Source organism: Mastacembelus armatus, chromosome 13 (genome assembly GCF_900324485.2).
Source record: "Mastacembelus armatus chromosome 13, fMasArm1.2, whole genome shotgun sequence".
In the NCBI taxonomy this organism is placed as follows: Eukaryota; Metazoa; Chordata; class Actinopteri; order Synbranchiformes; family Mastacembelidae; genus Mastacembelus; species Mastacembelus armatus.
This window is the reverse complement of record NC_046645.1, coordinates 10,277,219-10,293,541: the sequence shown is the minus strand read 5'-3', so window position 1 is coordinate 10,293,541 and position 16,323 is coordinate 10,277,219. Positions and strand designations below refer to the sequence as shown.

The window sequence follows — 16,323 nt, the reverse complement described above, 5'->3', positions numbered from 1 at the left end:
AGAGTCAAACCATGAGGCAAACATCAATAGCTTCCTCCAAACCTCCAAAAAGCGTACGTGATGAAATCCAGAAAGGGGTGGGAAATTAATCAATGTGAAACATTTAACTATCACACATAATGCAATCTGCGTTAAATAAAACCTGAGTTTTTGGATTAAAAAAAAAAACATGTAAATGGTCTTATACTTATATAGCTCTTTTCTACACTGAAGTGCACCCAAAGCCATTCACCCACTCGCGCACACCTTGATACGCCAGTGGAACAGCCACCGGGGGCAACTTGAGGGTTCAGTGTCTTTGCCCACCACCAACCCTCCGGTTTATGATCGACCCGCTCTAGCCCCTGATCCGCGCTACACCCCTCAACCCCCCCCCCCCCCCCCCCCCCGGGGTTGTTCATCTAAATCCTCATAGGGTTCATTCATTCCGCCTTATTGGATGCAACACTTCAGGTTTCTAATCTATTGCTGTTAAGGGTTTTGGTTGATCGTAATTTTTTTGTCACACTTGTGTATGCCTATGAGCACATGTTTATATATATCTTATTTTTAGTCACGTCACGTGGTAGGAGTGGCCAATCGGTAGTATTTAGTCGCATCTCTTTACATCTTTCTGCATCTCCATGCCAAAGTGATGCAACAAACTGTAAGATGTTGCAAAAAGTCTCTCAGCCGTCTGTCGGTAAGGAATACCCATGGCTGTGCACAAAAATTAGTTTGCCTGGTGTGAGGTTGTGGTCTAACTAACCTGACCATATATCTGCTTGTGTTCTTTCAGCCTGGCAGATTTGCATCTTCATTATTTTTTGTGGTAAGTAGTAGTTAATTTTCCTTGATTCAATGAGCTCAGGATGTATGAAGGCTGTTTTTTTTCTTTTTACTGTGTTATCTTAGAGTACAGCTGACTGCTTTCTCTCATATTTGCCTATCTGTTCTCACCCTTGTTGGACTGATGTGGCAGTGCCAATATACACAAAAGAAAAAAGGAGACGGAGCAGAGACAGTGAGTGTGTGTGTGAGTGTGTGTGTGTGTGTGTGTGTGTGTGTGTGACGCCGGTGTTGCTGCAGGAATGTACTTCTGCACTCATTGAAGTTTAGAAGTTTAGGTGGTCTCGCAGTTTTTGAGTTTTTGGGAAAGCATTTCATTAGTGATATTACTTGTGATAACCCGAAATTAATTTTCAAATTCAAATTCAGTCCTGATTGTGACCTGAACCCCAGAATTTTCAGTTTTAGAAGCAAAAGCACCTTGTACAGAAAAATCCAAGTCCGTGGAAAGTCCTGATGTTGCAATATGTTTTTTTGTTTTTCTGTCTTCAATGCGACATTTTCACTTTCACGCAACTGGAGCACAAAGATGCTGACAGCTGCAGCGGTGTTATTAGTGCGCGTGTTTTTAATTTGTTTTCTTCTGTTACTACGGGTTTCATCATCCAAGAAAATGTTACATTGGTTTTTTTTTTTTTTCTTTGTTTTTTTTTTTTTTTCCTGGAGTTTCCCTTTTCAACTCTTAAGGCTCTAAGCGAAGCGCACTCAGGGCGTGACCTGGCGTCACAGAGGTTCACGCGTAGTTTACAGTGCGTGACGTAGATGTCACGTTGATAAGTGACGTGGGCGTAGTGGTGATGCTGGAGTGTGTCCCCGCTCTGCCCCATCACACATAGTTTGAGCGCACTTTTAAGGTGGAAATCGCCACTGACGCAGAATAGCCTGGGGTAGGCTACATATTGTAGCTATACTGCAGCCTCTGTATCATGCTCGGATTGCCGCAAGCTTCTGATGGTTATAAACGTGACCTGGTGTCTTTACATTTTACCCAGTAGACCCAGTGTATCTCGACAGATCTTAATGTTCCTCTCCAAAAGAAAATGTTATCAGATTGATTTTAGATTTGAAGTGATTTTAAAAGACTGGCACAACTCCATCTTAACTTGGAACATTTGTATGTGTTGACAGACTCTGTGATCCGACTTAATGCGGCCCCTCAAAAAGATTGTCATTACCGGTGAGTGTTCCCCTGTTTGACAGTGTGTGTGCGTTTGTTTGTGAGGACATAATGAAAAACATTATGAATCTGTCCTACCACTGCGCAGATGGAATCATTCAAATTGGGTTAATGTTAGGCAAAAAAAATGGGATGGGTAGGGTTAGGGCTGAGTCAATAATGTGGGATGTATTTATGTTCACATAGCCTACCAATAATGTTAAAAAAAAAAACACCTCAGCAACAATTAGACAGCCAGGGTGTTTTTATGTTCTGCCAATAAACTGTTAAATTGTCATAAACTTTGGTAACAATGTACAAAATAAATAAATAATCAGTGACTTCTAGGACTAAGTCTAATAAACTGATGGGGCCGTTTCACCTTAAAATCTGTAGTCGGCATTGCAATAGCATTTGGTATGTTAATGATCCCAGAGGGCCCCATTTGAATCCTTAAGTGAGCCTTTTTTCTGGTGTGTCATCAGTCTAAAGTGTCCTTAGGAGAAAAAAATACAAAATCACATTTACTGGCTGAATGAAAATTACAGGAGCCACCCTTATTGGGTAAGCACAGTAACAATAATAACTTTTCGCAAACAGTTTTATCCTCTGTGGTATGTTCTCACAACCCGCAAGGTGGAAATTTGTGTACGTGTGGTACTGTACTGTACACTGGTCCAGTATGATATGGATACCGTTGTTAATTATTCTAGTTAAGAGAGCTTTGATAACCGTCCATCAGAGGGCAGTACTACAAAGGATATGAGGGTGAAATGTGTGTTAACTTGGCAGGGGATTGTTTTATATTTAAAATTATTGTATTTTTTTACGTATTTACTGTGATGGCCAAACAGTATTAATGTCTGTGAGTGATAAAATCTGGCTTATCTTATCCTTGTCTTGCAGAAAAAACTGTCAGGGGATGCACTATGACATCCGCGAGGCTGTGTGCTGTGAGAATCAGCTTTATACCGGGGCAGGGCTTTCATGTTGTGGAAATCAGGTTTTCAACCCTGAAAATGCCACTTGTTGTAAACTACATCAGGAAAACAGATTTACTGGTAATGACCACAGGTTTTATCTGAATGAGGCGAGCCACCACTGATTGCAACTACACTCAGCCATGAGACTCCTGATAACAATCTGTTTACAGTCACACCAGGAAGGAATGTGATGGATACACAACAAGCACGGAAACCTTAAATATGAAACCACAATACGATGCTTGGTGTGAACAAGGAAACAAATGATCCTCCAACACTGACATATTCTGTTTGTAAAATCATAATATTGTTACACAGCAGCCATAATGAATGAGTCAGTACTCACATAAAAAATGAAAGTATGTAATATGGCACCTAAACTGACACTTGAGGAAACACAGAACAACTCAGTTCACATATAAATCATGATTTAAAAAATGAATGTTGTTGAAGTCAAGTGGGCAATTAACCCCCATGCTATTGAAAATCTGTACAGTGTTGGCTGCAGTACATACAGTCAGTCAGTAGTTGCATGGATACACCGAGCTATAGCTGTGGCAGTCTAATATAACAGGTCTGCAATAAAGCCTTCCTGTATGAAGGTGGTAATGTTTGGTTTTTGTGTTAACACTTTCAGTTTCTTTGTAAGATGTTCTGTGGTTTGTATTGCACCAGCATCTGTGTTTTCACTTGAACTCTGTTTGCAGTTCAACTTACACCTGGTATGAGTGAGATGGTGTCTGCTTGCTGTGGACTGATGGCCTACGACCCACTCAATGAAATATGCTTAAATTCAACTGTGGCAGCCAAGACTGTGCCAAAGGCCCAGATTTGCAGTAAAGGTGAGCAGAGTTGGACTGAAAACATCATATAGATGCAAAGTGTAGATTTACAACAAATCATTACATTTTTTATGGTTTCTTATTGTAATTTATACCATTTCCATTTAAAAATGTTCGTTGTCATTGGGCAGTGTCCATTAGTTCTTAGTGACAGTATAACCAGATAACACAGTGTGTTATTTATAGACAATAGTGACGTATAAACACATATTTTGCTGTTACATTATCCAGTCAATTCCGTTGTGCAGGATAAGTTATTTAGAGAGATAACATGATCTGTCACACAGATGTCTATGATGAAGACAAGCAGCTCTGTTGTGGACCCCTAGATGACAAGAAGATCCTGATGAAGATCACCAGAGATCACCGGTGCTGTGGTCATGACCAGTACAACATGAAGACTCAGTGGTGCTGTGAAGTGAATCAAACCCTACAGATCGAAAACATCCAACCAGACTGCTCTAAAGAGTATTCAGGTACAACTCTACATGCATTTTACATTTTGCTGGATGGCACATAGTGCAGGATTGATCTAATAAAATCCAGTGATAGAACATGTATTCAGATCCTTTACTTAAGTAAAAATGAAAAAAAACTCCACTCCTCCATTCAAATTGATAACCAGCAAATAAAACCACAGAATGTTTTTTTTTTTTGAGTCAGCAAGTTAGATCAATGCAACACAATGCAAATGTGCTTAAAGTATAAAAGGTAAAAGTGCTAATAATGGAGAAAAATGCTGTATCTGAATGTTAATACTATTCTATATTATGTTTTTGTATTAAAATTAATGTATATTTTAAACTTCACAGCTGTAATAGTTTAGGACTGGAAAGATTTGAAGTACTTTTATTAAGTGTGGATACTTCAATCTGCAGCAGTGCATCCTAGGTTTGAAGTTTCCACTGCACAGGAAGGGGATGAAAATTGTATTTAGAAAAGTAACTAGTACCTAAAACTGTCAGATGGATGAAGTGGAGTAAAAACTATAAGTTTAAAGTTGCATGAAGCGCAAATACTTCGGCAAGGTACTAGTACTAGTAATAAAATTTTACAATTTGCATCAGACTCTACAGTATCAGGCCCGTGGCGTATCAGACCGAAACAACAAACACGTTAAATCTCAGCTCTATGACGGTGAATCTCTATCATGATAAAAAAAAATCAACAGGCAGAGACATATCCATGAGGTCACACCATCCGCCTGCTGTCTCAGTCATGCAAAGAGCAGGTTTTGGGTTTTGGTTGCTGTTTTTGTAACTTAAACGAAAAGTCCGGTGATTTTCAATGCTTTTATAAAAACTTTCCATAAATCCCATACAAAAACGAAACCCAAAAAAAGAAATTTGTGAATTCACTGTCTTCTTTTCCTTTCGGCTGCTCCTTTCAGGGGTTGCCACAGCGAATCATCTGCCTCCATTGAACCCTATCCTCTGTATCCTCCTCACCCACACCAACTATCCTCATGTCCTCCTTCACTACATCCAAGAAACATCCTCTTTGGTCTTCCTCTAGGCCTCCTTCCTGGCAGCTCTAACCTCAGCATCCTTTTACCAATGTATTCACTGTCCCTCCTCAGAACATGTCCAAACCATCTCAATCTGGCTTCCCTGGCTTTACCCTTTACCCTTACCTCCAGCTCTGCCTCCTGTCTTTTTCTCAGAGCCACTGTCTCTAAACCAGACAACATTGCTGGTCTCACCACTGTCTTGTCCACCTTTCCTTTCATTCTTGCTGACACTCTTTTGTCACTCATCACACCTGACACTTTCCTCCACCCGTTCCAACCTGCTTGCACACGTCTCTTCACTCCTTTTCCACACTCTCCGTTGCTCTGGACTGTTGACCCTAGGTACTTAAAATTTGTGAACTCACTGTAATGCCTTGAATCATAAAGCTGGTTTAGTGAATGTGCTAAACCAGAGCTAAAGCTAAATCTTTGGGTGCCTACAGTGTAATATATGCTTTTCATGCTGTGTCCTGGTTGTTTGGTTTGTAGATGCCACTTTGTGAGAATTTCTTATTTTGCATTTTTAATTGATAACCAGACATTTTTTTACCACATCTGTCTGGATCTGAGGGCAGCTCACATTTTGGTTCTAATGTTATAGTTCAAAGAAAAATGAAGTTTATGTGTATTAAGGTGTGTGACTGGCTATTAAGGTTGTTGTTTTATGTTTACTTGATCTTTGTTTTTACAGCTTCCTGTCGACCCAAATTGTCTTGTTGTGGTAAAGGTGAGTAGAGCTGAATCAAAAATCATTAAGACAAGCCTTTTACATTTCAGTAAAACAGAGCAGTGTTTTAAGGAATTATCCATAAGACATAACCACACTATACAGCAGTGGTTAAAAATCTGATAAGTTGTGGCAGTAGTTAACTGTAGTAACTTCCTGATCACATGCAGTCCTTTTTGCTGGCCATTGTTTTTTTTTTGTGTGTGTGTGTGTTTCATTCATCCTTGCATGCTTTATGCTGCATTTAGTACACGTTCAGCTTTTCTCTAAGACTTTCTGTAGTTTCTATGGTGCTCTGTTTTTACCTCCAGAATAATTGTGATCATATCCACAGTTGGGTTTGATAAGAACAAGCAGCTGTGCTGTGGCCCTCTAAATGACAAGAAGGTCCTGATGAAGAATTCCCCAGACCACCAGTGCTGTGGTCATGACCAGGTCAACACTTCAACTCACTGCTGTTGTGGAGAGGATGAAACACTTAAGATAAAACCCATTAATTCCACCTGCTGTCAAAACAAGCCAGGTGAGTGCACAAATTTTAGTATGTACTGTATGTATTTGTTGGTCAGGTGTTCTTGTCTGGTCTTTATTCTGTCCACCATCCAGAGAGCAATCAAGGCATATAGGATGTGTCACTGACTAGTTGGGAGAATACCATGCACACACTTTTAACATTCATGCTGTTGGAGTAAGGTGGTATGTGTTATCTACATGCACTCAAAATATTTTGTGTTTTATGTCTACAGGTGTGCAACAAAAGGTAAGAATCAAGAACCTATTATCATTGTATCTCATTTATGCATCTGTTATGAAAGACAACAACTGATCAGCTGAATCACAGCTGCCTAAAATGTGCAATAGCAATGACCTCACACATTCATCTACAGTACGATTCCTTATTCATTTTGCTAGTTTAGAATACAATATCATATACATGGAGTGGATAAAATACAGAAACACCCAACAATATAATCCAATCCACTGCAATGGGTCTGACTTCTACTGTTTCTTGAGGTTGTGCTGGATCATAAAAATGGTTTAAGCAATGATACAGTAATGGATTACCTTTAATTTGTCATTAAAGAATAGGACAGAGCAGTGAAGTAGCGACATTTCAGATGCTTATATTTTTCTGTGTGTTTTTCTTTCTTTTCTTTTTTTTTCAGAAACATGCACCTAACCGGTAAGTCATCCAGCATTTAACCAATAAATTTCAACACTGACAATCATTAAATTATTCTTACAATAACAATGAATTTGATAAACTGTAGGACTGATGCAAAACTTGGTAACCTACCAACCACCATAGTTGTTGTCATCCAGGATTAGTGTTATTTTCTGGTAATACTTTTGGGTTGCTTCCTAACACGCATTTTGTGGTAACTACTGATCTTTTCCTTCTCTGCATTTGATTGTTGTATTTCTGGCTCATTACTGCTATCTACAGTATAGATTAGTGGAATAGAGTTGGGAAATGTGGTGAAACCATTGGCATGAATGTCTACTGTGTTATTAAAATCCACTCAGTAAAACTGCTCAACATAGCTACTACATATCTAAAACTCCACAGGGTATCTTTAACCCAGTTTTTACTTTGGTGCTAAAATAACTTTATGCACTCAATTTCAGACGTGTAGTATCCGTGCCTGTTGTATGGCTGTGTCATGTTGTGTTGTGACATGCTTTTGTATTTATATTTGCTCATCTCAGTGTTTTCCCCACAGTATTGAACATGACTCTGTGAGTTGCAAGAGCAAACAAACAAAGCACCATTGTTGCTGCAATGCAGGTATGACCTCACGTATGACACAGGTGTTATCCGATGGGACTGCCATGTGGGCTTAATCACACTTAATCTATGCTTGACGGATACTTAGCGGAGCCTGAAAGTAGTTGGAGCCAACAAGAAAGAGCTGAGCCTGTTCCATCTAGTGATACAAATCCAAAATAACACCATTACAATTGTATTTGTGTAATTTTTCTCATTCTCTCACAAGCCACATTAAAAACAACAAAAAAAAGACCCTTCAGCATCTTAACCACACATTGCTCCTAACCATGCATCACACAGACTCAACTATTAACATAACTTAGAAGCATTGCATGTAGTTTGCAGACTGAAACACACAACTACCAGACAAAATTATTTAACGCACCCCAAAGTTTCACTGTGGCCCACCCAGAGTTGCTTTTTGAAAAAAGTGTTTGTTTGGCCATAATTATGACATGAGCTAAATAGACTTTAAAGCACTTTGTTGCAGATATTAGCTTATAGCAGAAACATTTTGAGAAACAACAGTGAAGGTATAGACTAATATGCCACAGAATTAGACATTGTTTAAAAAAAACAGTTTAACTACTGGCTGACTAATAACAAATAGTAGTTCATTTATAGTTGGCTATCAGAGTAGTCAGACTGTACTGTACAATATCAGATTTGAGTAGTGCCATGTTGTGTAAACACCTATAGTCACAGAGCTTTAATTTAGATCTTAAGCAGTTTCCCCTTCACCTAATTAACCTGGACATAAGATCTATCACATATCTGGCAGTGTTTTAACTGGGTTAGGTGTTGGACTGCACAGGCACGGGATCAGATACAGTATACAGTTTCCTCCAAAAGTATTGGAACAGTCAGGTCAATTGCTTTATTTTTGCGGTAGGCTGAAAAGATTTGGGGTTGACATCAAAAGATGGATATGAGACAAGAGGTCAACATTTCAGCTTTTATTTCCAGGGATTTACATCAGGATCTGATACACAACTTAAAAGATTGCACCTTTTGTTAGAACCCACCCATTTTGATCAAAAGTATAGAAACATGTGACTGACAAGTTTGTTTTGTTGCCCAGGTGTGTCCTATTACATTGACTACTCAAGCAATAAATAGTGCTCAATGCCTATGCTCAGTTTTAGATTTGGCTTTTGCCTGTGAGGATTGCATATAGTTAGTGGTGTAACCAATATGAAAACCAGAGACTGTCTATGGGTTGAAATTGTGAAGCTGTGAGAAGATGAAGCAATTAATCAGTCATTGCACAAACATTTCCCATAACCAGTACAACCATTTGGTTGTCCTGAAGAAGAAAGAAACCACTGATGCACTAAGTAACAGACTTTGAGCACACAGACCAAGGAAAACAACAGCAGTTGAGAGAAACATTGAGAGCTGTAAAGAAAGATCCTAAAACGACAGGACAGGGCAGCAGTATTCAGCTTTTACAAGTCAGGTGGAGAGGAGAGATCTCTTTTATTACCACACCTTAAAGAAGATGACAGCAAACAGGAGGAAGCAACAGTGTAAGGATTAGTCCAGCAAGTACAAAACGAGTGTGCACATACAAATCTATGAATCTAATTGTCTGTTGAGCATTAATATAATATGTCTCATTGTTGAAAGAAGGTGTGAGCCAAAGTCTCATAAAACAGAGCCAAAACAGCATATTGAACTGGGTGTGTTGTTTTTCTGCTCTATGGAATTTTCTAATGGCAGAGTAAATGAAAACTCTTTTTGTCTCCAAATGTTTCAGAATTTTCTGGTCCCATTGCATTTTCTCAGCTTCATCTCAGAGAACCCATGGACCCACAGGGCAGTTTTTTAGTGGGAAAATGAGCAGGGCAATCCCACAGTGTTAATGTTTTAGACTTCAGGAAATTAGAATCAGTCTCCTTTTCAAGACCAGTCTCCCATTATCAGTGTCTAAATTCCTTTTAGGCACAGATGCTTTGAGTGATCATCACATTCCCACAGTCACTGTGCACCCTGAGTCATCTTTTCCAAACACCATTTAGCCCCACACCACTGTCTGTGTTAACTGCCCTAACTGCTCTTCCCCTTTGTCCTCTCCTACTAAGGCCATTGTGATGCCACGGATAATGACTCCCAAGTAAGTCCCTTTTTCTGTTTCTGAGGCCACAGTTCAACTGGCTTTGATGTTTTCTTTTTTTTTTTTTTTTTTTCCATGCTAGACCATACAATGAGGTTTGTAGTTCATGCCTAAGAAAGTTCAATTTAAATGAGTCCTTTTAATAGGTTTTTTGACCTCTGGTAGAAAAACATTACTAAAAAAAAAACTGCTACTTTGAGAAAGCATCATCGAGAGCTCCGAGCTCCACCCAGTTCTTTTAAAACAGTATGCGAGAGCATTCTGTTTCAAAAGGATAGCAAACCTCCGCTAACGTTACCTTAACGTTAACATAAACTACGGCACAGGCAAAAGAAAAGGATGATATAACAATGCCCTGGTAAGATTTAAACAGCTTGTGCATATAAGTAGCAATTAATTTTTATTTATTTATTTTTATTTTTTATTTTAATGTTTCAAACTGCCTTTTTTTGAAATTTTTGTCAAAAACTCTGCCTATGTATGTTCCAATATATGTATCTTAATGTTTGTATGTCTTTGCTTGTTTGTGTTTGCATTCCTCCACAAGTTACTGTATTTTCTCTAATTCTTGAAGTGCTGTGGAGAGACGCCGGCTGGCTTGGCACAACACAGGGTTGTGTGTTATAATAATACCATGTTCAAGGACGGCTCAGATGGAGAGGAATATACAGAGAACAGAGCTGCTTATGAACCCACAAAAGGGACAGTGTGTTGTTCCGACTTTCATGCGTCTCCTGGGAAGCACTGCTGTGGGACCAAGATCTACTACCCCAATAATGAGATCTGCTGCAATGGCCACAGGTGATGTGCATGTGCATTTGGGCTTATGCTTGTCTGTGAAAGTGCTGACTCACTGATACAGAGGGATAATTGGCTTGGCATGTGACAATGTCTGGTTTGCATTTTGTCTGGTATGTGTCCTGCTTATTGCCCAAGACTATGTGTTTTTCTGCAGTCGAGGAAGAAGAATGGGAAACAGTTAATTTTTATGTCCTCTAGACTGCATGAGACAAAACCAGACAGGAGTGGCGCAGGAAAAATGTCTGAGGCAGGCTACAGCAGCTACTCTGACCCCTCTCTTCTATTCCTGGAAGTCAGCCATGTACTGTAACAAGGAATGTCTACTTCTGTGCAGGGCTGTCTGATCCGTTTCCTTAGATTTTGATATGGCTGAAATATGTTGATCACATGCATATTATGTCTCTTCCAATTTTTTTTCTGCCAATAGACTACAGTATTCTATGGGAATGGCATCTTTGAGTTTTAACATGTTTCAATAATGTAATCAATATTTATACCAATCAAATATCTGCGTAAAAGTCAATCAGAGCCATTGCACAAACATTTCCCATAACCAGTACAACCATTAGGAATGTCCTGAAGAAGAAAGAAACCACTAATGCACTAAGTAACAGACTTCGAGCACACAGACCAAGGAAAACAGCAGCAGTTGAGAGAAACATTGAGAGCTGTAAAGAAAGATCCTAAAACGACAGGACAGGGCAGCAGTATTCAGCTGTTACAAGTCAGGTGGATGTAAACACAGGTTGTTTTAGGCATTTGAACAATGACATATGTTGTTGATTTTCCATTTTTGAGGACAACATCAAGAAAATATATCTTAACCCATTTCTAGGCAGAAACTGAGGAGAGATTTCTTTTATTACTACACCTTAAAGAAGATGACAGCAAACAGGAGGAAGCAACAGTGTAAGGATTAGTCCAGCAAGTACAAAATGAGTGGGCACATACAAATCTATGAATCTAATTGTCTATTGAGCATTAATATAATATGTCTCATTGTTGAAAGAAGGTGTGAGCCAAAGTCTCATAAAACAGAGCCAAAACAGCATATTGAACTGGGTGTGTTGTTTTTCTGCTCTATGGAATTTTCTAATGGCAGAGTAAATGGAAACTCTTTTTTCTACACCCTCATTCTTGCCATCAGACTGTCTCCAAATGTTACAGATTTGTCTGTTCCCATTGCATTTTTGTATTTCTCAGACTCCTTTTATTCTTTTAATCTTTATTTTTTAGTGGGAAAATGAGGAGGGCAATCCCACAGCCTCAGTATTTTAGTTTCCCAAGAAATGTCTACTTCTGTCTGGTCTATTTCCTTAGATTTTAATATGATTGAAATATGTTGAGCACATGCATATTATGTCTCTTCCAATTTTTTTCTGCCAATAGACTACAGTATTCTGCAGGAATCGCATCTTTGAGTTTTAACATGTTTTAATCTGCTATTTTGATTAAAGCTGCATTAATGAGTATTTATACAAATCAAATATCTGTATAATATGATTGCAGTAGATGCTGGTGATTGATCCAGACACTGATCGCTCAGATCAGCAGCAACTTTAGCTTTTTATATTTTGTTTGCCCTGTATAAGTTGGATCTCAGCTGTTTTGATAAATTCTGATTCCATCTGAAGCAACCAGCAACAGAGCTGGAGAATTTGCAAAGACCAAAAGTGATAACTTCAGCTGTTTTGTTTTGTACAAAAAAATCAAAAACACTTAGGTTACTATAAATGTGGAACAAAGAAAAACATCAAAATGTCATATATGAGAAGTTAACTATAATTATATATGTATATATTTATATATATATATATATATATATATATATATATATATATATATATATTGATTTGCTCTTCTCATTTAAGATTAACTGTGTTCTGTGTTCTCTTTCTCCGTCCAGCTATCCCAAAGGAGGAAACATTCAGTGCTGTGGGATTAAAGCCTACAACATTACAGACCCACAAATGAAGTGCTGCTCAGGGGTACTGCACAACCTGACATCCTTAGGCAGCGAGGGAAATGATGCACAGTGCTGTGGATCCATTCTGAGACAATCACAGGTAGGTTTTATTTGGCCATATGCCAATGTCCACAGTTCCTTTATTTCCCATTATTGTCCACATCTGTGTGTCCTGGATTTATTGTTTGTATATTTTGCATGTCATGCACACATACTGTATATCCTAAAAATCCCATATTTGCTATATAACCAGGATGTTTGCTGCTCAAGCGGGGAGAGAGAGTTTCTCTACTCAACCAAACCAGGATTCAGATGCTGTGGCCACTTCTACTACAACATCTCTCTGTGGTCATGCTGTGCAGGAAAACTAAGTCCAGGACAGCATCACAGCAAGGAAATTAAAGGTCAGTTGCTTCTGCTCAGTTGCTTCCTCACAGCATCATTCTAATTTGCTGCATGTTTCTCAGCAATAGTATGTGTGCAATTTTCATTTTTTTTTCTCTTTTTTTCAGAATCCACATTTCTGTCAGTGAGCAATCTGAATGAAGAAGAGCTTTGTGAAGAACGTAAGATATCATTTTATAATTCAGGTGATTTCATGAACTTGTAAACAAATACTGTTTAAATAGATTTCTAAATGAAATATATTTGTTTATGTCCATGTTTAGTGCAAATCAGGACTGTGGAAAGTGTGTCTCTGAACAGCATCGTGTTCAGCAGTGTGCTGAAAATCCAAGGAAAGAACGCCACTGTAATAGCTCTGCCCTCACCCTACGTCATGGAAATTCCTGATCACTGCAGTACTCCTAAACTGGTCCCTGGGAAGATCTATTTCTTTGATGGCATGAATATCCTCACTGATTTCAACCATCACTCTGCTGTCCAGTTGATTCATTTTATTTTTTCCAAGTGTTATAGTCCTTAGGTTACAATTACTCATAAACAGCTGCTTTTAATTACAGTACTATTTTCTGTTCTTCCACCCAGCTAAGTGTCTTCCAACAGCTTCATATCCTCCACAACCACATCACAACCTGTGTCTACTGTGGTTGAAAACTGTGGTTTCCTTTTGCAGCCACAGTTTGGAGGAGTTTACTGAACATTTACAGCTACGTGCACTCGGGGCTGCAGGGCAAAAATGAGCAATATGGATGTATTGGTTAGCAAGAAATAATGACTAACATACAGTTTACAACTCCAAACTGCAATATTCATTTTGGATAAAAATTATTAGTACAGCTCTAATGTTCCAATGCCTCTACTTTTATGGTGCTTTACCAAAAAACTTGAAATCATTTCACAATCAAGTTTTGACCCAGTGACCCTGGAGCTTTGATAGGTAGCACCAGAGCTCCAGGAGACCTGAGCATTGCACACAGGCCAATGTGAATAAAAGCAGGGACAACAATGGCAAGGGGGCTCAGGCCCTGTTACCCTGATTGATAAAATGTGATTCTGCCTATTTCTAAGTTGACAATGTTGACACCAACTTCACAACGTGATTGATCAGCTATATGTAGGTGAGGGAGGAGACAGGCATTGCAGGTTGTAGCTGCCTTTTTTTTTTTTACTATTTAAGTAACTATTTATGACACTTTTCATTTGAATAAATGTGTGCAGCACTATGAATGTCTCCAAAGAGAAGCTGTCTGAAAATGTATGTTGTCATCATTTTTAAACAGTATTGCTTGGCAACTGTTTACCATGGCGCATACTGACATGTTCAGCTGTATGCTGAAGTATAATATTGAAATTGTTTTCCAGAGAAGTTGTGCTCTGATGAATAGGTTAAATGTAGCCACAGTAGCCCTCTTCTTTACCATCATTTTAGCAGGTAGCATGCAATAATATTATTCAGATAAGCTTATCAGCTATCAGTTAATATACAGATATATATATATATATATTTTACTAACATAAATATTATGTTAGTCTTTATTATTTTGATGTTACTTTGATTCTGGGCGGCACAGTGGATTACTCTTTAGCGCTGCAAGAAGGTTCCTGGTTCGAAACCCATCAGGGACCTTTCTGTGTGGAGTTTGCATGTTCTCCCTGTGCTTGTGTGGGTTTTCTCCAGGTACTCTGGTTTCCTCCCACAGTCCAAAAACATGTATGTCAGGTTCATTGGTGACTCTAAATTGTCCATAGCAGCTCCAGCAGATCCCTGTGACCCTGGTTAGGAATAAGTGGGTATAGATGATGGATGGATGTTACTTTGATTCTTGCACTACACTTCGTAACAATTGCAATTGTTTGCACATGGTTGATATAGATTACAATTGCTCAGTGTTTCATCAAAAATATCAGGGATGCAAATATGCTAAAATGACACAGGCCTAACCACCAGAGTTCCCACTGTATGGCCTCACATTGCGATAATAGTTTCTCCATAGCTACTTATTTTTGTTCTATTTAGTTACACTTATGAATGTAATTCTTGTAATGCAATGCACTCGTAATTATAGTGACTATATTGTATGTGTTTGTTTGTTTCTCATTCCTCTAACTATACTTTTGCATATGTGAATGACATAAATGTAAGCTAAAAACCTATGTTTGCCACAAATATTTTATGTAAACACCAAAGGTTATGAGAGTGCATTCTCATATATATTTCAAAAGAGAGCTAGGGCACTATTTTATATAGCATTTTATGTATCTGACAGAACCTATTGTGTCCTTTTTTATAATCTTTTAAATAAATACATAGTCCATTATAATTAAACCTGCTCTGTCTCATCTTTTGAATTTGATTTTTTGCTAAATTTGCCAATTGTAGAGGGTTTTCCCACCTTAACAGTATTTTGCTGTTTATAACATATGGGCCTTTTTGGCTTCAACAGAGGGAACTGGAAGTAAAGAGCAAATTCTTCCATTCACAGAAGTAACTTCACGATCAGCATTGGAATGACTCTTGGCATAAACATGAATTCCAGGGCAAAGATTGTATGAGTGGTTTAACTCCTTAATGCCATTGTTTCTACTTGGAAAGTACAAGCCCCACAGGCTGGAAGGGCCAAGAACAACCTGCATCATTTTTCTACTTTAAGATTTCAGTTACGCATGTTTCCCTGAACAACACAGGTGCCACAGAGACAACAAAGCCAGTATCCAACACACAATAACAGCAATGGCATTACTACTAATGACTGACTCACAGATAACCAGCTTACAGGCAATCTGCAATGGTGACCTGTCTAGCTGAGTTTTTTTAAGTCGCCAACTCTTTTTTCAGCATAAGGGCTTGAGCTTCGGTTCAGAGCCACTGAGCTAACAGAACTCACAAAGCACTATTCTACCTTCTACTTAATCTTGGCTGGTCGGTTTTACTTAGGAGAACATGGTTTATTTAGAATCAGAATCTTTATTATCACTACACACAATATACAACTAAATTATGTGCAATCCTATTTCAGTGCAAAAATAAGGTTTACAGTTAAAACAAATACTAAAATAAATAAAAAACGTGTGTGTGTGTGTGTGTGTGTGTGTATATGTGTGTGTGTGTAAAATTGTTGAAGCTGTCCACATCTACATAAAGTGACACTGGTCATTGTTGAGAGTGATGGTGACGAAGCCTCCTATTGTGCTTGATGTACATATGTGGTTCTTCACTCGTC

General features: G+C 38.5%; 1 protein-coding gene across 1 annotated transcript; it reads left to right on the top strand.

The window, feature by feature from the left end:
* The first annotated feature begins 442 nt into the window (after window positions 1-442).
* On the top strand, window positions 443-15,411 carry LOC113135431 (usherin). Its single transcript, XM_026315479.1, has 18 exons — window positions 443-453; window positions 554-682; window positions 779-811; window positions 1,957-2,005; window positions 2,891-3,045; window positions 3,675-3,809; window positions 4,097-4,285; window positions 6,011-6,046; window positions 6,381-6,569; window positions 6,793-6,806; window positions 7,213-7,229; window positions 7,771-7,835; window positions 9,902-9,933; window positions 10,508-10,734; window positions 12,641-12,800; window positions 12,954-13,104; window positions 13,213-13,266; window positions 13,369-15,411. The coding sequence occupies exons 2-18, from the start codon at window positions 652-654 to the stop codon at window positions 13,623-13,625; spliced, it is 1,794 nt and encodes a 597-aa protein (XP_026171264.1). The 5' UTR covers window positions 443-453; window positions 554-651; the 3' UTR covers window positions 13,626-15,411.
* The last annotated feature ends 912 nt before the right edge of the window (window positions 15,412-16,323 follow it).